The 25,692-nt window shown below is 40.6% G+C and overlaps 1 protein-coding gene across 3 annotated transcripts in view; it reads left to right on the top strand.

Moving 5' to 3' along the window:
* gabbr2 (gamma-aminobutyric acid (GABA) B receptor, 2) overlaps positions 1-25,692 on the top strand; it is a 968,818-nt gene that overhangs the window by 654,895 nt on the left and 288,231 nt on the right. For all 3 annotated transcript variants that reach the window (XM_072575495.1, XM_072575496.1, XM_072575497.1), the window contains exons 4-5: positions 1,222-1,323; positions 18,026-18,091. In XM_072575495.1, the coding sequence (XP_072431596.1) occupies positions 1,222-1,323; positions 18,026-18,091 (168 nt within the window). The remainder of the gene's footprint in view (positions 1-1,221; positions 1,324-18,025; positions 18,092-25,692) is intronic.

The following is a 25,692-nucleotide window of genomic DNA, read 5'->3' as shown; positions in this document are numbered from 1 at the left end:
TGCTGAACAGAGACTTTGGTGCAGGTTCGTAGTTCCTTGAAAGTGGAGTCATAGGTAGATAGGATAGTGAAGAAGGCACTTGATATGGTTTCCTTTACTGATCAGTGCACTGAATATAGGAGTTAGGAGATCATATTGCAGCTGTACAGAACATTGGTTCGGCCATTTTTGGAATATTGTGTGTAATTCTGGTCTCCCTCCTATAGGAAGGATTTTGTGAAAGTTGAAAGGGTTCAGAAAAGCAATAGGGAGAGGCTGAATAGGCTGGGACTATTTTCCCTAGAGCATTGAAGGCTGGACGCTGACCTTCTAGAGGTCTATAGAATCATGAAGGGCATGGATAGGTTAAATAGGAAAGGTTTTTTTCCTAAGGTGGATGAGTCCAAAGATAGAGGCCATAGGTTTAAGGGAGAGGGGAATCATATAAAAGGGACCTAAGGGGCAACATTTCCATGAAGAGGGTCGTGTGTGTATGGAGTGAGCTGCCAGAGGAAGTGGAGGCTGGTACAATTACAACATTTAAAAAGCATTTGGATGGGTATGTGAATAGGTAAGGTTTAGAGGGATTTGGGCTAAAGGCTGGCAAATGGGACTAGATTTATATATGATATCTGCTTGGCATAGACGAGTTGGACCGAAAGGTCTGTTTCCATGCTCTATGACTGAGCAGTCAAGCCATCATCATGCAACAATTTCCACATGGTTGCCTGAGTCTGGAGGTGATAGCAGGCAGGTGAAGTCTGACCCTTAAACATGTCACAATGGTGGTTAAAAATGGACTATCAATGTTCAACTTCCATCATCTGATTTGGTACCAGAGATCTTTCCAGGACTAAAATGCATTTCTAACAAAAAAGGAAAAGCACTGACTCAAGAAGGTCACCTGGCCAGATTAAGTGAACTCCACAAAACCATCAATAATCAAGAATCTGCCTGAACTAAACATACTTCGGTTGTTCCAGGATGACAGATTCTCCCTTGATATGTAACACATAATGTCAGTTCAGATGTTTAATATGTTAATAGCTGAAAAGATATGGCTGAATTTTATAAAAATTGTTCAAAATCATTGCTGGTCTGTTAACCTTTCTCTTGGCATTTTGATTTTTGAGAAAATACTAGCATATCAATGTAAGTGTGTGTACTACATGAAAATAATATGATTGCATCAGTTCTTTATAAAGTTATTACCAATATTCTGTTTCTCTTCTGTCCTGACAGGTGAGGAACGATCTGACCAATGAGCTGGAGAAAGCAGACATTCAAATTGCAGATACTGAGAGTTTCTCTAATGATCCTTGTCTAAGCGTCAGAAAGCTTAGGGTAAGTAATGGAAAATATTAACGGTACATGGTAAACCAAGACATCGTGAAAACTAAATATAGATTGTTAAATAATTTCCACTACTGAAGGGTAATTGGCAGAATACTGTCTCTTTATCTGTGAAAATGTTTATTCCAATTCAACACAGTTGGGACCTCACTACCTTCCCACCTCTAGCCCAGCTGAGACCATGGTAGGAATCCCCATGGATGGCTTTCCTGTCCCACTGCTAACTGAGTCCCTTAAGTGAGCATTTAAGATCCTTATTCTCCCTATAGTGTTATTAACTCAGCAACAAGCAATGATATTGTTATGCAGGAAACATGACAAGCAAACATGCAGGGTTTCTTGTGGGTTCCAGGGTTATTGATATTGGGGTGGTGATCCTTCAGTCACAGGCACTCTGTGCTTGATGAAGGGATCTGATATTGGAAACGGAAGGGGTGCCTGCAAGAGCCACTCTTGCTCTTTTTACCAAGCTACGGAACTTCCACCCTGCGGCCTCCCACGCTCCTGTGACTCATGTATAACCCAGGACCCAGAAACCTCAGATCAGTGTCATCCAGTAATATCCAACCACCCCACCACCTTCCTCCTCCCTCTCCCTCCCCTTGGATTGCTGTTTAATGAGATGCCAGAGTTATCTGAAGGTCTTTGGCAATCAAATATACTCATCACATATTATTCAAGTATCTATGAAGTATTCCGAACTTTTTTCTGAGCTTGGTAAGTTGGTTTGACAGAATGAGAGATGGTCAAGAAATGATCTTGCTGTGAAAAATTATAACATCATGACTATATTCAATTTGTCCTCATGATATAACAAGAAGATAATGCTGGGATTCCAGGAGCTTATTTCACTTTGTAACTTTGAATGATAAAAACATGAATTGGAGTAGTATGTACACTGATGTTTCTTAGCTCGCTGAGCTTGAAGATTTGTTTTCAGACGTTTCGTCACCATACTAGGTAACATCATCAGTGAGAGTCTCCAGTGAAGCACTGGTGGTATGTCCCACCTCTCTATTTATAGGGCTTGGTTTCTTAAGGTGGGTGATGTCCGTTTTTCCAGTTCTTTTTTCAAGGGAAGGTGGATAGGATCTAAATCGATGTGTTTATTGATGGGGTTATGGTTAGAATGTTATGCCTCTAAGAATTCTCGTGCATGTCATTGTTTCACCTGTCTTAGGATGTGTGTGTTGACCCAGTCAAAGTGGTGTCATTCTTTGTCTGTATGTATGGAAACTAGTGATAGTGGGTTGTACCTTTTGGTGGCCAGTTGGTGTCCATGTATCCTGGTGGCAAGTTTCCTGCTAGTTTATCCGATGTAGAGCTTTTTACAGTTCTTGCATGGTATCTTGTAAATGATGTTAGTTTTGCTGGTAGTATCTAACGGATCCTTTATGTTCGATCGCCGCTGTTTAAGTGTGTTGGTAGGTTTGTGGGCTACCATGATGCCAAGGGATCTGAGTAGTCTGGTAGTCATTTCTGATATGTCTTTGATGTAAGGTAACGTGGCTATAATTTTTGGTTGCATTGTGTTTGCTTGTTTGGGTTTGTTTCTGAGGAATCTGCGGATTGTTTTTACTTACTACCCATTTTTCTTCTGCTTTTTGTAGCTCTTGGGTGCTGCAGTGTGATGTAGCTCATTGAACACTCGTTGCAGCTCCGTTTCTGGGTGTTGGGATGATTGCTTCTGAAGTTCAGAAGCAAAAGACACAATCCACCATTACTAGTTTCTAACTACAGACTTATCATCAACCTGAGCTACAAATCTTCTTAAAAATTGCTAACTGATGTTTCATTGTATCCCTCCACTCACAGAGTTCCTCAACTTTCTTTGTGTAAGAATCACATTAAAATATGGAGGCTTCTGTCATTGGTCATTCAACCTATTTAAGGCTTAGATAGCTGACCATGAGATCAATTTTAAATTCCCTGTTAAACCTCTATCCTGCAAACTATTAAAATACCATTACTTATAACATATAGCTCTGAGCATATGTATCACTAGCTGATGGTTGTATCTGTTTGTTAGCAATGCATGCTCAGTTCCACCAACACGCCAATAAATGAGTTACAAAATCATGATTTTAAACACTGATTTGAAAGGGGCTGGTTCCATTAAATATTATGAACAATGCTGAGCTATGTGAAAGAAATAGTTTAAATGTTTAAACTGAAACTGAGATCTTTGACAGCAAATAAAAATGTTAATATTATTTTAGCCTGTTACACAATTTTGTTGCTGATGCATAGTCTCTTTATGAAAAAAAAGTGTATTTTCAAATAGATCAGATAAACTAGGTTTGATTCTGTCAGTGCGGCTTTTAATGATGTTTGGGAGGATCATAGTGACTGATTTATATGCTCTTGAGACTTGCCCTTGGAAGTGAGCAGAAAGATAATTTACTTCAGAGGACTAGATATGGGAACACTGCAGGGATGCATTGCTTGATAGCGCCATGCCTGGAAGTTCATGAGGACAATATGGTGATTTAAGAGCTGAGCCCCGAAAATCTTTACAGAGAAGAAGCTTTATACTGATTGGAAGTGTCTGCCTTTGGGTAATTATACAGTTCTGTTTCTGATAAGGACTCCTCGGGAGAAGGTGAATATTCTAAGGTAGCAAAAAAATAATTAGCTGATGATATAGTGAGCTTGGAGGTGATTGCTAATATGTAGATCTGAAGACAACTGTCACCATTGGTCAAAATGGCTCACACAGGTTTCCAAGATCACAAGATAGATGCATGAATACCATCCTTTCTCTTCCAGTCCTCAAACATTCCTTAACTTATCCCAATATTTGTGACTGCACCACTCCGGAAGTCTTTTTGTATAAGGAAGTTCATCTAATAGCATAATTAGCATAATTGTGAACTCATGTCCCTTGTTTTCATTTAAGTTTGAATTTGGTTTCTGGGTCTTTTTTATTCCACGTACTACCAATTGATATTGTCCTCTACATTTTTCATTTAGCTTGTTGGAAGACTAAAAACCTGAAGTCTTTTCCTGTTTTAATCTGTTACCTATCTCGCTAGTCTCAAGACTTCTTTCTTCAACATTTTCAGGGTTGAATGCCTTCCTCGTGTTTCAGAAAGCAGAATCTGAACAATTGAACTGACATTGTGTGACTAAGACTTAATGTCATTTAGAAAATACGATGTCATTTAGGAAATACAATGTTATTTAGGAAATACGTCCTGCTATTTTGCAGCTCTTTTGCCTCCTTAGTTCAGCACTATACCTTTCTTAATTGCTATGCACAGGCAATGATAGCATAGTGGTAATGTTACCGGATTAGTAATTCAGAGGCTGGATGCATGTTCTGAAGTCGCAAATTCAAATTCCACTGAAACAGCTCTGGGAAATTATATTTGATGAATTAATCTCAAATAAAAGGCTAGCTGTATTGTGAATCATCATAAAGTTGTTGGGTTGTTATTAAAAAAACAAGTTTTGTTTGCTAGTGCTATTCAGGGAAGGAAACCTGCCATCCCTGATCTATCCTACTTATGACTCTAGGGCTACAATGAAGTAACTGGCTCTTAATTGCCATCATAAATAGTGTAGCAAGCCACTTAGTTATATGAATCTGCTACCAGGAAAACAAACTATGCATGTGCCTACACCACATGGATTGTAGCCATTCAAGAAAACAGTTCATCACCATCTTCTCAAGGGAAATTGGGAATGGACAATAAATTCTGCCAAGTCAGCAACATCTATCCATGGAATAAATAATAATAAAGAAAAATGATCTGATACTTCAAGCAATTTTTCAACTAATATACTCATCGGTCATGATGGTCCGCAGGTGACAGAGCACATTTGACCAGTTTCTTTTCCTCTAGTCAGATTATTGGTAGTACAAGTCCCCATTTCTGATCAATTCGACCAGTGTTTATATATCTCAAATATGGTTGTTGCTGTTTGGGTAGGAAGATTACTTGTGTCGGCAACACCACAGAATAGTGGAGAGGAATGGGGAGAATTACATGGCATTGAAGAAAGAGTATTATCTAGCCGGAAGTAAACCGTTGAGACAAATATATATAAAGGAAAGTAATTATTTGGCCAATATTGTAGGGTTATTTTTTTCATTTTTGCAAAACGAAGTTTAACTCAGGATAAACAGAGAGATTGAAAATAAAATTGTATTTTATTGGGAAGTGGCCACATATGATGCTGTCAGTGAAACTTTGCCATAAAAATGTAATTAAAGGTATTTTAGAAAAAATATTAAAAATGGAGTGTCTCTTTCATTTTAGAAAGCCATTGTAGTAAAAAGAAATGCGAGGAGTATCTGAAAAGAAACTTGGAAATATCGCGAGATAGCAATTTCAATATAGTCCTAGGGCTGGCCTGGAGCTGTCCTTCTGGAGATGAAGGCTGATATTATTTTAATGAAATTATATTTGTTATTAATATAGAATTCTTTGTTTATCGAAAATGAAGTTACAAAATTCATAGAGGGCTCATCAGAGCAAATGCAGAAAGGATGTCTCCCCTGGTTTCCCAGAACCAGAGAGCACAGTCTCAGAATAAGGGACAGAGCATTTAATACTGAGATGAAAAGGAATGTACTCACACTGATGCTGGTGAATCCTTCGAATTCTAGGTCAGTCATTGAGTATGCTCATGACAGAAATTGATGGATTTCTTGATAATAATGACAACAAGAGATTTGGGGTTGATGAGAAAAAATGACACTCAGGTAGTTGATGAACAATGATTTTGTTGAATGGTAAGTTGACTTCAGGAATTGATTAGCATATTCCTGCACCATATTCAATGTTGCTATTAAAATCCTGATGTAACTGACACTATTTCTATAGAGCCCATGATTATGGATCTTTGTAGCATCCTTTTCTGGCTTTTTAGCTTGCTTTAGGTCTGTTTCAAGTTGATGGGATCAGAATAGAACACAAGTTTTTGGAAATTGCTTAAGAAAGCTGTACGTGGTGTGATGAAATTGAAATGTGTTTGTTAAGATTATAGTTCTGATATCGCTAAATCTCAAATCAATCCCTTCTGCCTGACAGTAGCTGGAAACCATTTACTCCACCAGACAGAAACCAAAATGGTTGTCAAGTTTCCCAGCATTATTATTTATATTTATTTCCTGAATAAGCTAGAGAAGCTGTAGGCTATGAGTATTCATATAGTAATATAAATTGCAAGGCAGTCATGGAGCATTGGTTCTGCACAGCAAATTCAGAGTCAGCCAGTCTTTCCACACTGCTTTCACATGCGTGCCTAAAGCTCGCTGTGAACTGGAGTTAACAGTGAGCTGAAAACTAGATTATAGCTGGAAATTTAAGACATGCAGCACTTGACTTGTTGCTCATTCTTTCCAGCGTGTATCCCTGTGATTCAAACATAAATACGCATCTTGGTACATACCTTATGTCCACTGGATCAGATATACTTGATAGCAATGAGAAAACAATGCCCTGTATCATTTGGCAAATGCTGAAATAAATTTGCACACACTTAAGTTTATAAAGTACACCTCCTTTACATGAGATGTCACATACAAGTTAGAATATCTGTGCTTGTGAACATGTGTATAGCTCCCTATGCTCATGCCTGTGTCGCCCTACATATTCCTGGTCCAGTCTGTCATTGGGAAATGTTGGGTTGCATCAAAAAGCAAAATACCTAAATGGATGTAGAAAATCAATTATAAAATAGAGCAGAAACAAATAAATAAATACTGAGCATACTAATTCTGTTAATTCTATTTATTTTTAACCTTAGTTGCATGCTTTTATTAAATTAAGGTTTTTATTTGCACGGAACCCAATATCAGATCAAGTTAAATGTACAGTTGTAGAGTGCAGTGGTCAATTTGAGAACTGTTACTTTTGCTCACTAAAACCCTTAGCTTGTAGACCATGAAGGTGCTCAGCATCAATGACGAGGTGGGAGAGGGATGACGGACTTCAACATCACTTCAGGCGCCCCTTCCTCCCCGGAACACAGGGTGGTGTCTGTGAACAGGCACAGGGAGGAGGAATCATACACAGATTCTACCCCTCAGAACACTCCAGTAGTACCCGGCCTCTCCAGCCACCTCCTGCCTGTAATGACCAAACCTGCAGAAGTCCAAACTAAGTAGGGTGAGTCTGCATCTGGGCAGGACAATCGCATCAGGCCCAGGCCCTCTAGCCCCAAATGCCAACATAGATAACTGACCATGTCTTCTAGGCCAATGGGACAAACTACAAAGCAAGTATCCTTCACGCCAGTCATGGAAGTCAGGAGGTACTGCGCTGACACAATGGTATGGAAAGGAAGAAACATGAGACATCATATATAAGTTATAACATCTATGCAAACATTGTACGTAGCTCCCTGAGGGCAAGCAGGTGACATAATTGTGAAGTTCCTGCACTTCTGTTAATGTAGGTTCACAATGCACACATAAAATGTCTGCTCCAATGCCTTTGTCTCTGTCAGACCTCAGCAAAGAGACACCCATTTGAGAGGTGAGCAGCTTCTTCACACTTTCCAAGCGTTGTTCATCTTTCACAACTCCTTCAGTGCAGATAGCATTCAACATCCATGAAGTTTTAAAGACAAATCTTTTTATTTTGCAGTATTTTGTTCGTGGGCTGAAATGGGAAAAGAACTGTTACAATAGCTAAGGATTGTTGAAGGATTTCTGTGCTTATTAAAATCACATTACCTGGCACTCATTATAAGAGCTACATAAAAAGTTATTGATAAACGTAGTTACAGATGGACTGGAACCAGAGGGTCTGTATGAATGGAGATTTGGCCAGCAGCACGTAGCTGATTGGTCTCTGAAATAGTGACCCATTATCAATCACAAAGGTTTCCTGCCAGCCAACAATGATGCCATTGGCTCCCATATCATGAAGCAGCTTGGGGTGTGAAAGTTGAAGTTCTAACTTGGAGGAAGGCTAATGTGGGAAGTATTAGGCAAGAACAAGAGTCCAAAGACAGTATATTCCTGTTAGGGTGAAAGGAAGGGCTGGTAGGTGTAGGGAATGCTGGATGACAAGAGAAATTGAGGTTTTAGTGAAGAAAAAGAAGGAAGTATATGTCAAGTATAGACAGCAGAGATCAAGTGAATTCTTTCAAGAGTATAAAGGCAGCAGGATTATACTTAAGAGGGGAATCAAGAGGGCAAAAAGAGGACATGAGATAGACAATAGACAATAGGTGTAGGAGTAGGCCATTTGGCCCTTCGAGTCAGCACCACCATTCATTATGATCATGGCTGATCATCCACAATCAGTTTCCTGTTCCTGCCTTATCCCCATAACCCTTGATTCTACTATCCTTAAGAGCTCTATCCATCTCCTTCTTTAAAGTATCCAGAGACTTGGCCTCCACTGCCTTCTGGGGCAGAACATTCCATACACCCATCACTCTCTGGGTGAAAAAGTTTATCCTCAACTCTGTTCTAAATGGCCTACCCCTTATTTTAAACTGTGTCCTCTGGTTCAGGACTCACCCATCAGCAGAAACATGCTTCCTGCCTCCAGCATGTCCAGTCCTTTAATAATCTTATACGCCTCAATCAGATCCCCTCTCATCCTTCTAAACTCAAGTTTATACAAGCCCAGTGGCTCCAATATTTCAACATATGATAGTCCTGCCATTCTGGGAATTGACCACATGAACCTACACTGCACTCCCTCAATAGCCAGAATGTCCTTCCTCAAATTTAGAGACCAAAGCTTCACACAATACTCCAGGTGCAGTCTCAACAGGGCCCTGTACAGATGCAGAAGGGCCTCTTTACTTCTATACTCAATTCCTCTTGTTACAAAGGCCAGCATGCCATTAGCTTTCTTCACTGCCTGCTGTACCTGTATGCTTGCTTTCATTGACAGATGTACAAGAACACCCAGATCTCGTTGTACTTCCCCTTTACCTAACTTGACTCCATTTAGATAGTGATTTACCTCTCTGTTCTTGCCACCAAAGTGGATAACCACACATTTATCCACATTAAACTGCATCTGCCATGCATCCGTCCTCTCACCTGGCCTGTCCAGGTCACCTTGTATTCTCATAACATCCGCCTCACATTTCACCCTGCCACTCAGTTTTGTGTCATCAGTAAATTCACTAATATTACTTTTAATACCTTCATCTACAATATTATTGTATATTGTAAACAGCTGCGGTCCCAGCATTGAAGCTTGTGGCACCCCAACTGGTCACCGCCTGCCATTCTGAAAGCAATCCGTTTATCATTACTCTTTGTTTCCTGTCAGCCAACGGATTTTCAATCCAAGTCAATATTTTGCTCCCGATACCATGTGCCCTAATTTTACTCACTAATCTCCTGTGTGGGACTTTATCAAAGGCTTTCTGAAAGTCCAGATACACTACATTCACTGGCTGTCCCTTGTCCATCTTCATAGTTACATCCTCAAAAAATTCCAGAAGATTAGTCAAGCACTATTTCCCCATCATAAATCCATGCTGACTCTGACCTATCATATTGCTGCTATCCAAATGAGTCGTATTTTAATCTTATATGATTGACTCCAGCATCTTTCCCACTACTGCCATCAGGCTAACCGGTCTATAGTTCCCTGTTTGCTTTCTTCCTCTTTTCTTGAAAAGTGGGACAACATTAGCCACCATCCAATCCACAGGAACTGATCCTGAATCTATAGAACATTGGAAAATGATTACCAATGTATCCACAATTTATACAGCCACCTCCTTAAGTACCCTGGGATGCAGACCATCGGGTCCCGGAGACATAATAGCCTTCAGACCTAATAGTCTATCCACCACCATTTCCTGCCTAATATAAATTCCCTTCAGCTCATCCATTACCCTAGGTCCTTCAGCCACTATTACATCTGGAAGATTGCTTCCGTCTTCCCCAATGAAGACAGATCCAAAGTACCTATTCAACTCTTCTGCCATTTCCTTGTACCCCATAATAAATTCACCCATGTCTGTCTTCAAGGGCCCAATTTTAGTCTCAACCATGTTTTTTTCTTTTCGCATACCTAAAAAAGCTTTTACTATCCGCCTTTATATTTTTGACCAGTTTGCCTTTGTACCTCATTTTCTTCTCTGCATATTCCCTTTTTAGTTGTCCTCTGTTGCTCTTTAAAAGTTTCCCAGTCCTCTAGCTTCCCGCTCATCTTTGCAATGTTATACTTCTTCTCTTTTATCTTTATACAGTCCTTAACTTCCCTCATCAGCCATGGCCGCCCCTGCATCCCCTTAGGATCTTTCTTCCTCTTTGGAATGAGCTGATCCTGCACCTTCTACATTGTATCCAGAAATACCTGCCATTGTTGTTCCACTGCCATCCCTGCGAGGGTATTGAACTACTGAACTTTGGCCAGCTCCTCCCTCATCGCTCCATCGGTCCCTTTGTTCAACTGCAATACTGACACTTCCAATTCTCTCTTCTCCCTCTCAGATTGTAGATTAAAACTGATCATATTAAGGGCACTACCTCCTAATAGCTCCTTTCCTTCGATGTCCCTGATCAAATCCGGTTTGTTGCACAACACCAGATCCAGTATTGCCTTCTCCCTGGTAGGCTCCAGCATAAGCTGTTCTAAGAATCCATCTCAGAAGCATTCCACAAACTCCCTTTCTTGGGATCCTGTACCATGCTGATTCTCCCAGTCTACCTGCATGTTGAAATCCCCCATAACAACTGTAGTAAAACCTTTGCGAAAGGCCAATTTCAACTCCTTACTCAACTTACACCCTACATCCAGACTACTGTTTAGGGGCCTATAGATAACTCCCATTAGGGTCTTTCTACCCTGAGAATTTCTCAGTTCTATCCATACTGACTCGATATCTCCTGATTCTATGTCCCCCCTCGCAAAGGACTGTATATCATTCCTCACCAACAGTGCCACTCCCACCCCCTCTGCCCATCAGTCTGTCCTTTTGATCGCACAAAAAGCCTTGAATATTCATTTCCCAGGCCCTGTCCACTTGAAGCCACTTCTCAGTTATCGCAACAACATCATGCCTGCCAATTGCCAACTGAGCCTCAAGCTCATCCACCTCAATTTTTATGTGTCATGCATTCATATATAATATTTTTAATTTGTTACTCCCCTCACCTTTCCTATAAATCCCTAGCTTTGGCAAATAGGGTTAAGGAGAATCCAAAGGGTTTTTCTAAATTCATTAAGGACAAAAGGGAACTAGAGAGAGGATAGGATAATAGAGCATATTTTACATCAGTGTTTACTGTGGAGAAGGATATGAAAGATATGGAATGCAGGGAAATAGATGGTGACCTCTTGAAAAATGTCGATATCATAGGGGAGGAGATGCTAGATGTCTTGAAACACATAAAACTGGAAAAATCCCCAGGACCTGATCAGGTGTGCCCTCGATCTCTTTGGGAAGTGTTTGCTGGGCCCCTTGCTGAGATGCTTGTATCATCAAAATTCACAGATGAGGTTCCAGAAGACTGGAGGTTGGCTAATGTGGTGCCACTGTTTAAGAAGGGTGGTAGGAACAAACCAGGGAACTATAGACCGGTGAGCCTGATGTCAGTGGTGGGCAAGTTGTTGGAGGGAATCCAGAGGGACAGGATGTGCCTGTATTTGGAAAGGCAAGGACTGATCAGGGATAGTCAGCATGACATTGTGCATGTGAAATCATGTCTCACAAACTTGATTGAATTTTTGAAGAAGCAACAAAGAGGATTGTTGAGGGCAGAGCAGTATACGTGATCTAGATGGACGTCAGTAAGATATTTGACAAGATTCCCCATGGGAGACTGGTTAGCAAGGTTAGATCTCATGGAATACAGGGAGAACTAGCCATTTGGATACAGAGCTGGCTCAAAGGTAGAAGACAGAGGGTGGTGGTGGAGGGCTGCTTTTCAGACTGGAGGCCTGTGACCATGTGAACATGGGAGGTATAGTTAGTAAGTTTGCAAATGACACCAAAATTGGGGGAGTAGTGGACAGCGAAGAAGGTTACCTCAGATTACAATGGGATCTTGATCAGATGGGCCAATGGGCTGAGAAGTGGCTGATGGAGTTTAATTTAGATAAATGTGAGGTGCTGCATTTTGGAAAAGCAAATCAGAGCAGGACTTATACACTTAATGGTAAGGTCCTGGGGAGTGTTGCTGAAAAAAAAGACCTTGGAGTGCAGGTTCATAATTCCTTGAAAGTGGAGTCGCATGTCAATAGGATAGTGAAAAATCATTTGGTATGCTTTCCTTTAATGGTCAGAGCATTGAGTATAGTCATTGGGAGGTCATATTGTGGCTGTACAGGACATTGGTTAGGCCACTTTTGGAATATTGCTTGCAATTCTGGTCTCCTTCCTTTCAGAAGGATGTTGTGAAATTTGAAAGGTTCAGAAAAGATTTACAAGGGTATTGCCAGGATTGGAGGATTTGAGCTGTAGGGAGAGGCTGAATAAGCTGGGGCTGTTTTCACTGGACTGTCGGAGACTGAAGGGTGATGCTTTAGAGATTTATAAAATCAGGAAGGGCTTGAATAGGGTAAATAGACTAGATCTTTTCCCTGGGGTGAGGGAGTCCAGAACTAGATGCCATAGGTTTAGCGTGAGGGGGAAAGATTTAAAAGCACCCTAATGGGCAACTTTTTCACACAGAGGGTGGTGCGTGAATGGAATGAGCTGCCAGAGGAAGTGGTGGAGGCTGGTACAATTACAACATTTAAAAGGCATCTGGACGGGTATATGAATAGGAAGGGTTTGGAGGGATATGGGCTAAGTGCCGGAAAGTGGGACTAGATTAGGTTAGGATATCTGGTCGGCATGGACGTGTTGGACTGAAAGGTCTGTTTCCATGCTGTACATTTCTATGATTCTGTGGCTGGTGCACCAGCAGAGAAAGGAGAGGCAGCTTCTGTCTCTGGATCACATTGCATAGATTTTTTAAACAGCTCATTCTAAAGTCTTTGGACACAGTTTCCTGACGTGAGGGGGTGGGAGTCAAGTCAGGGGGTAGGGAGTTATAAGTAAATGTGTAAGGGCAGTGTTGGGATGTCTTCTTAGAAATGTCATAGGCAGTGGATCAGCATACGTAAGGCTCCAGTGGTTACTGTTTCCTACCCCCACTGGTGTACCATGTTTGGAGGCCATCGTCTTATTGGAGATGAGCCCCTGGCTGTAATCCTGACTGTCCAAATACCACTGAAGGGGGTTTGCTGAGCATTTAGAATTTTATGCTTACTTTAGCCCTCTTTAAAAACTTGATTCTTTTCAACCCTGTGGTGAGGCACACCTGGGTTTTTCTGTTTGTGTCAGCAGTGCCTAACTTACTTGCTAGGACTTGAAAGAGTTAAGAGCTGCCAGCCCCAGAACAGCAATTAAGGAGTTCCTTTGTGAATATAGCTGCCCTGATTTGGCTCCTAACCAGTGATCACTTCAGAACCCATTTTAGTGCTGACCTTGCAGCCCTAAAGCTCAGAATAAATCCTGTCCCCTTTCATAAAAAATTGCTTCAAATTTTGATTTGATTCTCAATGATTTGAGATAATAGTCCTTGGAGCTGCATAGATTTGCCAACATCAGTTTCATTGTATTTCATGTCCGTTCTGGTCAGGGCACCGTGTTATCCTCCAGCTAAATGTATTTGAAGAAGTTATTTTTTCACAACTGTAAGAAATGATAACGATAATTCCTGTGGATTAACCTTGGGGACAAGCCAATCGCATTGTGATCGCACTCGTTATCTATTGCATGCCTGGAAGCATTTTCCCATTATTTTAATAAGGTACACTGCTGTAACTTACTTTGTTTTTGGAGCACTCGGCAGGAGTGCTATTAAAAGGGTTATTTCTTTATCAGCTTGATTACTATAAAGCTGTGTAATGTCATGGCCTCTGCTTCCTGAATTAAACATAGGTATGTGTGAGGTGGTTGGCTGCTGTGTTCCATTAGGGTTCCTGAAAGTCTCCTCCTGCTGACTGCTCCTCAGGTGCTGCTGCTTGTGGAGCTTGGACCTGCAATTCACAGGGCTTTAATTGAGACAAGTATAATAGACTCTGAGTGAAGCAACACCCCCAGATGGAAGCTGGTAGTGGAGATGGCATAACCCTGCTTTGAAGGAATAAAGGTCTAAATAGGCTGATCAGTGTTTTGAGTCTGATTTGCCTTTCTGTTAAACCAATGCTGACCTGCTCTGCAACAGGAATATTGATGATAAGCAATTGAAACAGTTGAGACAGAATGAAAATATATTTCTCATTTCAGGCATTTGAAGTTGAGGATAGCAAATTTTGTATCATCTGGCCTCAAGAGAACAAGGTCAACTAGGAATGGGCAATAAATGCTGGCTCAGCCAGTGAAACCTTCATCCCATGACTGATTTTGTCAAAATATTTTCTTGCAATTGATGGCCCTGTTGGGTTAACAGGGCAGAAGGACAGGGGAAATATGGGGAAAAAGAATATCTTGGTTGGGTGGAGCAAAGGTCCCTGATGTCGATAAAGGATACTCAGAGGAGGCATCCTCCCTTACCTGGCCATAAGGTCATTTGCTGAAAGGCAGTGGTTTGGACAGCTTGCATCGGCCTCTTCTTGTGATGGGTAAATTCTCAATGGTGAAGTGGCAGTAGAGTAGGAAAGTAGGCACTGCGAACGGTCCCACTGGCATGGCACCCATCTGCCATCTCATCTCTTTTGCATAGCTCATGGATCTGCAGTTGAGGGAGGGAGAGAGAGCTGAGCAGAATTGGACCATGGTATAACCTGACAGAAGAATGACTATAAATTGACAGTGAGGTTCAGGCTTTCACTTACCTGCAGTCAGGAAGTGGGAGGGCTGAGCAGAATGGAACCCCACTCAGCAGCTACACTGGATTTGAAATAAAATGTAAGCATCGCAGCAAAACTGTGGGTTGATTGGTTGCTATTTAGCTACTATTGGTCTTTAGTTTAGATAAAGTAGTGTTTAAAGTTAAAAAAGCAAGCTTTGTCCCCAGTATCTATTTAACATTCTTTAAACTAGAGGAGGCAAAGATATATAGAGTGTAATATATATGTAAGCTATGGTGGGGCAGTTCAAACACGTAGCGTCTTCCTGTATATGATGTAGGAGGTTGGGAACACTCTCTGTGTCCATGATGACCAAGTAAACAGGAAGTGTCTCTAGCTGACACTACTTGAAATTGTCATGTTGGGTATTGAGCAGCAGCTGGAGTTGTGCACGACTAAGATCATTGTGCACAGCACAGACAGTGCAGTGGTTACAAGCAGAAAGAGAATGGTGACCACCAGGCATGTAAGAGTACCAGGTTGGTATTGCTGGAGTACCCTGGGACAGTCTCCCTCTCTAACAGATTTTCTGTCTTTGATGCTATTGGGAGAGGTGTTTCTCAGTGAATGCTACAAGAACCTGGCCCATGGCACCATTAATAGCTCCGTTGTACTGGGGGCAGGGTGAGAACAAATAATGAAAGAACAATACTGATACAAGATTTCATCATACATTAAACTGGTAGACATTACTTCAGATGCAGATATGACACCAGAATGACACCAATCCCATACTGATTGTGGTCACTATGAAGGTCTCACCTCTTCAACCTCACCCCCAAGGCAACTTTACTCTCAGTTTAAAGTCACCAGCAACCATCTCCTTATGCTTCTCTGCGACTCTGGTGACTTTATCTTTACCTAATCAGGATGGCATGTTGCCTCCCTGATGTCAGTGTGAGCTGCTGCAGGACATTCTTAAGGGGATGATCATCATCCAGACTTCATGGTCCATGTCAGAATGCAGGTAAAAGAAGGTGGGATCTCTGCATGCAGAATGCAGGGAGCAAGGTAATAAATTGAAAGACAGTAATATTCGGATTAATCCCAGTGGCACTCACCAATGAGATCAGGATTAAGGGAATGAACTGGATAGATATATGGCTGGAGAGATGGTGTAGGAGGGAGGGATTAAGATTCCTGAGGCATTTTGACTGATTCTGGGGAAGATGGGACTTCTACAATCTGGATGTCTTGTATCCCAGTAAGGCCAGAACCAATATTTTCACAGTGACATTCACCATATTTGATATTGCCTCAGATAATCCAAATATAAAAACAGTCTGGCTGGAGTTAAGGAACAAAGGAGACAGAAAACATCACTGAGACTTGTCTATAAGTCTTCAAGCTGTAATAAGGCAGGAAACTAATTTGCAATAATGTTGAAGTGGATGAATTCTTGGAGTGTGGACAAGATGTTGTTTTTAGACCTTTAACCATCTAGAGAACAGGCTATGATTGATTTGGTCATTTGCAACGAGAAGGGGTTAATTAATAATGTGGTTTTTTTCTGCAGTGTCCTTCAGGGAAGAATGACCATAACATATTACAGTTGAGATGAAAACTGAAGTCATTTTGAATTGTGAATCTAATATCTTAAATCTAAATAAATCTAAATAAACGAAACTGTGACGGTATGAGAGATAAGTGGGTAATGGTATTTTGGGAACCTTCACTAAAGGCATCACAGTGGATCAGCATTGGTTAATGTTTAAGAAACAAATACAAGAAATACAACAGTTTGACATTGCTTTCCATTGCAAAAAAATACAACAGGAGTTGTGGCCCAATTTTGGTTAACAAAATAAATTAAAGATTGTATTCAGTTCAGAACAGGGTCACAGAAAGCTAGAAAAACTAGCAAGCCTGTGAATGAGGATCAGTTTAGAATTCAGGAAAGGAAGTCCAGTCACATTGCATTCTGCTTAAGGTCTCCTCTAAATTATGGAGATGAAGCACAGACTTAGTGGTCACTTTGAGGAACAGCTGCGTTCTGAATGCAAAAAGACCCTGAGCTTCCAGTTGCCTGCCACTTTAACACACTGCCTTGTTCCCTGGCCAACATTTCTGTCTCAGGCTTGCTCCAGTGCTCCAGCAAAGCCCAGTACAAGCTAGAAGAACAGCACATTGTTTTCCGCTTGGAGACCCTTCAGTCTTCAAGAATCAGTATTGGTGCAGTAATTTCAGGGCCTGAGCACCTTTTTCCATGTCCTTTACCCATCCCCACATCCCTGTTATGATAAGAGCTGCTTCTATCATATTTTCACCCACTAATGGTCCCTATTATCAGCTTTAAAGTCCCCCCAGCTCACTGTCATCTTTCCCTTTGTCTGCCTGTCTTCACTTCCTCTGGGATCTGTTTGCACCTATCGCATACTTTCCCACCCTTCTTCAGCAGATATTTTACCTTTTCCTAGCTACCATCAGTTCTGAAGAAGGGCCACTGGTCCTGAAACATTCTCTTTCTCTGCACAGATGCTACCAGATCGGCTGTGATTTTCCAGTAATTTCCGTTTTGTTTCAGATTTCCAGTATCTGCTGTTGCTTATTTCATTATGACAAAGAGTAATTGTTGTCCTCACTCTAACCATCTATTTTATTTACTTTTCTGTTGGAACTCACCTTTGTAAACTGAACACTTTTAATTGACATATGTTTCAATGTGTATTTAACAACTCATTCTGTTAGTTTGACATTTAACAGGGTCTATTAGTAAATTTGCCACCAATTCCAAGCTGGGAAAATATCCAAAATAAACTCATTCAAAAAGCTAATAAAGTGCTGACTATTGCAAATCATGCTTTTACTTGTTCAGTTGCCTATTGTACTTGCATTTCTCTTCAATAGTCATCTAATCTATCACGCTATATGTCATAGCTACTTTCATAACTAAATAATACTTTCTTTCACTGCAGGATAACGATGTCCGAATTATTCTGGGGCAGTTTGATGAGAATATGGCAGCAAAGGTATTCTGCTGTGTAAGTATGAAGCAGTGATATCAGCAATAATCAGTATCCATTGTCCTGACCATCGCATCAATTGTAGAGTAAAAAGAAACAAAACATTAAGATTGTGTTGATTTTTGCTTATTAAGAGAAGCAGAATGTTAGAATGCAATGAAGTGAGGTAAGTGTAGTTGTACTTTGGCTGTTTTAAAGCCAAAAGTAATAAAGATGAATGGAAACCTCATGAAAAGGATAAATTATTTGTGGAATGAAATAGTAAATAAATGTTAACAAGAAAAGCTTACAGTCAGACACGAGGATATACAAAAATGTTTTTGGTTTTTTTGCACCTACATAATTCAATGGATAATAAAGTCATTTTATATCTATTTAAGAAGCAGAATTTATAGAATATGAAGAATACAGTGCAGAAACCAAGTATGTGCTGATACATGACACTTTTTAAAGCTAAAACCTTTTTGCCTCCACTCTGCCCATATCCCTTGATTCCCTGTGAATTCATGTATCTGTCAAGATGCCTCTTAAACATTGCTATTGTATCTGCTTCCACCTGCTGCTCTAGTAGAACTTTTCTAGCACTTACTACCCTCTGTGTAAAAACCTATCTCTCACATCTCCCTTAAACAAACCCTCTTTTATCTTAAAACCATGTCCTCCAGTAACTGACATTTCAACCCTAGAAAGAAGACTCCAACTATCCATTCTATACATTCCTCTCATAATTTTGTAAAGTTCTAGCAGGTCACACATCAGCCTCAGACATTCAAGTGGAAAAAAAGCTCCTTTTGTCTAATCTCCCCATATAGCTAATATCCTTCAAACCAGGCAACATCCTGATAAATCCTTTCTATATCTTCTCCAAAGCCCCCAAATCTTTCTGGTGGTGTGGCAACCAGAAGCATACACAATGTTACACATGTGGCCTCATTAATTTGATGCAACTGCAGCAAGTCATGCCAATTTTTATATGCTATGCCCTGACTGATGAAGTCAAGTAAGCCATATACCTTCCTGACCACTTTATCCACTTGTGCTACCATTTTCAGGGAACTGTGGACCTGTACGCCTGGGTCTCTCTGTATGATAATGCTTCTAAGGTTCTGCCATTTATTGTATACTACCCTCCTGTACTAGATCGTTTAAAGCACATTACCTGTAGAGACCTTGCATTTTTCTGGATTAAATTCCATTTGCCAATTTCTCTGTCAAAGTCTCCAGCCCAACTATGAACTGCTGTATCCTTTGGCAATCCTCCTCACTTTCTGCAGCTCCCTCAATCTGTGTTGTCAGCAGACTTACTAATTACACAACCAATATTCTCCTCCAAATCATTTATATACATACAACAAACAACAGGGGTCCCAGCACTGACCCCTGTGGAACACCTCTGGTCACAGATCTTCAAGCAGAAAAACACCCTTCCACCGGTATTCTCTGAATTCTATAACCAAGCCAGTTCTATATCCATCTTACCAGCTCAATTTGGATCCCATTTGACTTCATTTTTTGTATCAGTCCACCATTAGGGACCTTGTCAAAGGCCTTGCTAAAGTCCATGTAGACAATATCCACTGTCCTGCCCTCATTAATCATTTTTGTCACTTGCGCAAAAAAATTGAGTTTGTGAGACACGACCTCCCTCACACAACATCATGCTGTTAATAATTCTATATTTATCCAAATTTGAGTAAATCATATCCTTAAGAATCTTCTTCAATAAATTCCCAACCACTGACGTAAGACTCAGTGGCCTGTAATTTTCTGGATTATCCCTATTTCCGTTCTTAAAAGAAAGGAATGTCATTGGCTATTCACCAAGACCTATCCTGTCTTAATAAAAAGGACTCTAAGATTTTGTACAGGGCCCCAACGATTTCCTCCCCTGCCTCCCTCAGTATTCTAGAATAGATCCCATCAAGTCTTGGGGATTTGTTTATCTTGAAGTTTTGCAAAACATTTTGGTAAGTCAAACTAGGGCAGGACTTGCACAGTCAATAGTAGGGCTCTGGGGAGCATTATAAAGATAAAGGAAACCATTAGGTGAACTGTACTTAAATTTCCCGAGTGTATTTGACAAAGTGCCACATCAAAGGTTACTATGCAAATTAAGAACTCATGATCTAGGGATAGCATTTTAGTATATAGAAAGGATTTGTTAGTGTATAGAAAGCAGAGGTATGAATGGGGAGCAAAGAGATCTATGAATACAGGTTCATAGCTCCTTGAAAGTGGAGTTACAGGTAGACAGAGTGGTGAAGATGGCTTTTAGCGTGCTTGCTTTCATCAGTCAGACACTGAGTGCTGGAGTTCGGACATCTTGTTGCAGCTAAACAAGATGTTGGTGAGGCTATATTTAAAGTACCGTGTGCAGTTCTGGTCAACCCACTATAGAAAGGATGTTATTAAACTAGAAAAAATGCAGAAAAGATTTATTAAGATGTTACCTAGACTGGAAGGTGTGAGTTATAAGGATAGGTTGGAACGTTTTCCCCCTGGAGCTTAGGAGCCTGAGGGGTGATCTTATAGAGGTCTATAAAATCATGCGAGCCATAGATAAGGTAGATTGCCAATAGCTTTTCCCCATGGTTCAGGAGTCTAAAACTAGAAGACATAGGTTAAAGGTGAGAGGGGAGATATACAAAAGGATCCAGAGGGACTTTCTTTTACAAAGAGGGTGGTGAGTATCTGGAACCATCTGCCAGAGTCAATGGTGGACAAAAGTACAATTTTGTCATTGAAGAAACATTTAGATCGGTACATGGATGGGATTGATGGATATGGGATGTGGAGAGGGACCAAACATAGACAAATAGGGCTGACCTAATTGAGAAAACTGGGCAATGTAGGCAAGTTGGGCATGCTGTAGACCTCTATGACACTAAAACTCTATCCAACTCCACTTTTTTTAATATTGATGTGCCCTAGAATATCAGCACACCCCTTTCTAGATTAACCAAACTTCTGTGTTAAAAGTAGATCAAGTAGATTGGATACTTTGGGCCTATCATGAGGGTGTGGGTATAGGAGGCATGATTGTCAGGTCCCATAGATGAGTTGGGTCAGGAAGGTGATGAGTCTTTCAGCAGTGGAGATGGATCTGATCTCAGGAGAGGGTGCAGGGGTGTCAGGTCCAAGGAAGAGAGATGGTGTCAGTTCCTGGTGTTATGGCATTTCAGATTAGAATCTCTAGAGTGTGGAAAGGGTTGCAATGGATTAGTTGAAGAATGATTGAACAGTTACACAGGAGTTAAAGTTGGTATTTAATAGTTTCACTTTTCCTGAGCCCCAACACTGAACCTTGTGGTATGGAATCCTGAAAATAAACCATTTATACCTCTGCTACTATACACTAACAGAGCCTTTCGAGACACTAAAATGTTATCCCTGGAACATGAGTTCTTAATTTGCTTAGTAACTTTTGATGTGGCGCTTCGTCAAATGCCTTCTGGAAATCCAAGTACAGTTCATCCAATGGTTTCCTTTATCTTTATTACTGGTTATTTCCTGAAAGCACTCTAATAATTTGGTCAAACAGGATGTCTCGTCTGGAAAACCACATTGGCTCTGCCTGATGGCATTAAGATTGTCCAAATGCTGTGTTATAGTCTCATTAATCATAGATTTCAGCATTTTCCCTGACAGAGACTAACCAGCCTGTGCTTTGCCGCTTACTGTCTTCCTCTACATTTGCTATTTTCTAATCTGCTGGGACCATTTCAGAATCCAGCAAATTTTGGAAATTAAAATCAATGTGTCCACGCTCTGTGGAGACATTTCTTTTTAACAATCTAGGATGAAATTTATCAGGACCAGGGGACTTCTCAGACTTTAGATCCCTCAAACTGAATGAAATTTCCAATCATATTATGATCATAGCTACTTAGAGGGTCATTTACTGAGATGTCATTAATTTGCCCTGTTTCATTGCACATTAGCAGTTAGCTCTGGAATAAGCTGCTCTAAGAAACCTTTCAGCTCCCCTTGCTAATCTGATTCATCTAATCTGTATGTAGATTAAAATCATCCATGATTATCTTACCTTTCTCACAAACGTACACTATTTCTTCTGGTATACCTGTCCTGTAGTGTGGTATTGATGGGTACCTATAAACCACTCCTATCAGTGGTTTTTTTTAGATTTACTATTTCTCATCTCTACTCAACCTGATTTTACAACCTGATCTCCAAAGGTCATTTCTATTGAATGTTATTGCACAAAGGAATTTCTCCACTTGTTACTAGCTTCCAGACCTTCCTCAATGTCATGTACTGTTGCATACTCAGTTCCTTAATTTTGTCATCCTGTAACCATGTCTCTGTAATGGCTATCAGATTATACAAATTTACTGCAAGATTTAGACACTAATTCATTTGATAGCCGAGCATGCAATTGTATGTTTTTTTTTCATTTCCTATTGGATTTTCTACTCTGACTTCCTTGAGGTAAAAAAAAGTTTAATTTCTCATTCTGCTTGATCAGACAAGTGCACTGATGTGGGAGGGCATGAGCCTAATAGAGTCATAAAGTCATAGAGATTTATAGCACGGAAACACACCCTTTGGTCCAAATCATCCATGCTGACCAATATCCCAACCTTATCTAGTCCCACCTGCCAGCTCCTGCCCCATATCCATCCAAACCCTTCCTATTCATATACCCATCCATATGCCTTATAAATGTTGCAATTGTACCAGCCTCCACCACTTCCTCTGGCAGTTCATTCCATACATGTACCACCCTCTGTGTGAAAACTTTGCCCCTTAGTTCTCTTTTATATCTTTCCCCTCTCACCCTAACCTATGGCCTCTAGTTCTGGACACCCCCACCCCCAAGACTCTGAAATGTGTTATCATTGGGATGGACTGCTTTGTGCGGTAGGGCTAGTCTAGATGAATTTCTATCCCCTCAGGCTAAACATTGTGGGTGGTTATATGTTTTAGTCTGATTGAATGCAATATTGCAAAATAAAGACAAAAGTCAACCACTCATCTCACTGAATAAAGACCATGTCACTTAGGGCTAAGCCAAGAAGGAATTTCTTCACTAAGAGGATGGTAAATCCTTGGCATTGTCTGCCTCAGAGATTGTGGACTCTCAGTCATTGCATAACCCTATCTGAGTTCAATACATTTCTATATATTAAAAATATTAACGGATTTGGGGACAATGCAATAAAATAGAATTGAATAGAAGTTTAGCCATGATCACCTGGAATGACAGGGTCAAATTGCTGAATGGCTATTTCTCCTATCACTTATCTTATTATGAACCAGCTTCATCATTCAATAAAATCTTCTTGTATTCTACCTCAAGTCTATTTTTCCATATTTCTGTATTTACTTTGCTTCCAAACAAGTGGTGGTTACTGTCCTTAATGTAATAAATGTCAGAACTTCTGGAGATCTCCAGGGCAGAAAATTCCAAGATTGAATAGAGATATTTCTCTTACATGATCTACCCTTATCTTAAATCTGTGATCCATTTATATGTTTCAGTTATATCGCTGCTCATTCATCTAAACTCCAGGAAATATGGTTACAGATATTCATTCACTGCCTTCGCATTACTATCATTGTGAGCCTGCTGGTGCCAAACATCTTAGTTGAAGAGTCCATATAGAGTCATAGAGATGTACAGCACAGAAGCATACCTTTCAGTTCAACTCGTCCATGTTCACCAGATATCCTAAATAAATCTAGTCCCATTTGCGAGGACTTGGCCCATAGCCCTCTAAACCCTTCATATTCATATACCCATCCAGATGCCTTTTAAGTGTTATCATTGTACCAGCCTTCACTATTTCCTCTGGCAGCTCATTCCATACAAGTATCACCCTCTGTGTGAAAGAGTTGCTCCTTAGGTTCTTTTTAAATCTTTCCCCTCTCACCTTAAACCTATGCTCCCTAGTTTTGGACTCCCCCACCTCAGGAAAAAACCTTGTCTATTTATCCTAACCATGCGCTCATGATTTTGTAAACCACTATAAGTTAACCCCTTGGCCTCTGATGCTCCAGGGAAAATAGCTCCAGCCTGTTCAGTCTCTCCCTATAGCTCAACCTGTCCAACCCTGGCTAATTTCCTTGTAAATCTTCTCTGAAACGTTTAAAGTTTCATAGCATCCTTCCTATAGCAGGGAGACCAGAATTGCATGCAGTATTCCAAAATTGGCCTAGCCAATGTCCTGTGCAGTTGCAACATGACCTCCCAACTCCTATACTAAATGCACTGACCAATAAAGGAAAACATCCCAACCATCTTCTTCATTATCATTCCCACCTGCGACTCCACTTTCAAGGAACTATGAGCCTGCACTCCAAGGTCTCTTTGTTCAGCAACACTCCCCAAGACCTTATCAATAAATGTATAAGTCCTGCTCTGATTTGCCTTTCAAAGATGCAGCACTTCATTTATCTAAATTAAAATCCATCTGCTACTCCTCAGCCCATTGGCTCATCTGATTAAGATCCCATTGTATTCTGAGGTAGTGTTCTTTGCTGTCCTACTTTGGTGTCATCTGTAAACTTACTAACCATACCACCGATGTCCACATGCAAATCATTTATATAAGTGATGAAAAGCAGTGGACCCAGCACCAGTCCTTGCGGCACAGCACTGGTCACAGGCCTCCAGTCTGAAAAGTAACCCTCCACCAATGTCCTCTGATTTCTACTTTTGAACCAGTTCTGTATCCAAATAGCTAGTTCTCCCTGTATGCTATGTGATCTAAACTTCCGAACCAATCTGCCATGAGGAACCTTGTTGAATGCTTTACTGAAGTCCATATAGATCACATCTACCACTCTGCCCTCAAGAAAGATTGTGATCTAAACTTCAGAACTTGTGTAGAAAATTGTTTTTTTTTTGCCAAACTTATTTCCGTAATTTGTTCACATTGTCAACCATATAAAATAAGATTAGAGAGGGCTGCATATGAAATTTGGCAATGCTGGCCTCAATGTCAGTGTCCAACCCTGAGTCATTTCAAAAAGAGGGTACTTTGGGATTTTATGAAGACGTGGGTGTACTGTACCTTTAAGAGAGTAAAAGCTAACAGTGACAGCACCAAGTGTTCTCAATAATACACAATTCGATTAGATTCCCTATAGTGGGGAAACAGGCCCTTCAGCCCAACACAAATTCTCCAAAGAGTAACACACCCAGACTCATTTCCCTCTGACAAATGCACCTAACACACTATGGGCGATTTACTCCGGCCAATTCACCTGACCTGCATATCTTTGGACTGTGAGAGGAAACCCACACAGACAGTCACCCAAGGCTGGAATCAAACCTGGGACCCCGGTGCTGTGAGGCAGCAGTGCTAATCACTGAGCCACCGTGTCACCATAACATGTGCTCCAGCTACTGGGATAGCTGGTTGCCTTGAAATGCCAAAACAGATTCAATTTAGGCCAATCAGTTTAGATTATTCCATGAAAAGTATGAAAATGCAAGTAAGTTTGAATTGAGTATATTGACAATCTTAAAAGCCAATGACACAATCTGATGCTTTGGGGCAAATTGAATAGTTGGGAGGCTAACTGCCACCAAACCAACAGATGTCAGAACTCTCTGAGAGGTACCTGTCTAGAGAAGGAGTTTGCACATAGAA

The sequence above is a fragment of the Chiloscyllium punctatum genome, chromosome 8 (assembly GCF_047496795.1).
Source record: "Chiloscyllium punctatum isolate Juve2018m chromosome 8, sChiPun1.3, whole genome shotgun sequence".
NCBI lineage: Eukaryota > Metazoa > Chordata > Chondrichthyes > Orectolobiformes > Hemiscylliidae > Chiloscyllium > Chiloscyllium punctatum.
This window is presented reverse-complemented; position numbering and strand designations above follow the sequence as displayed.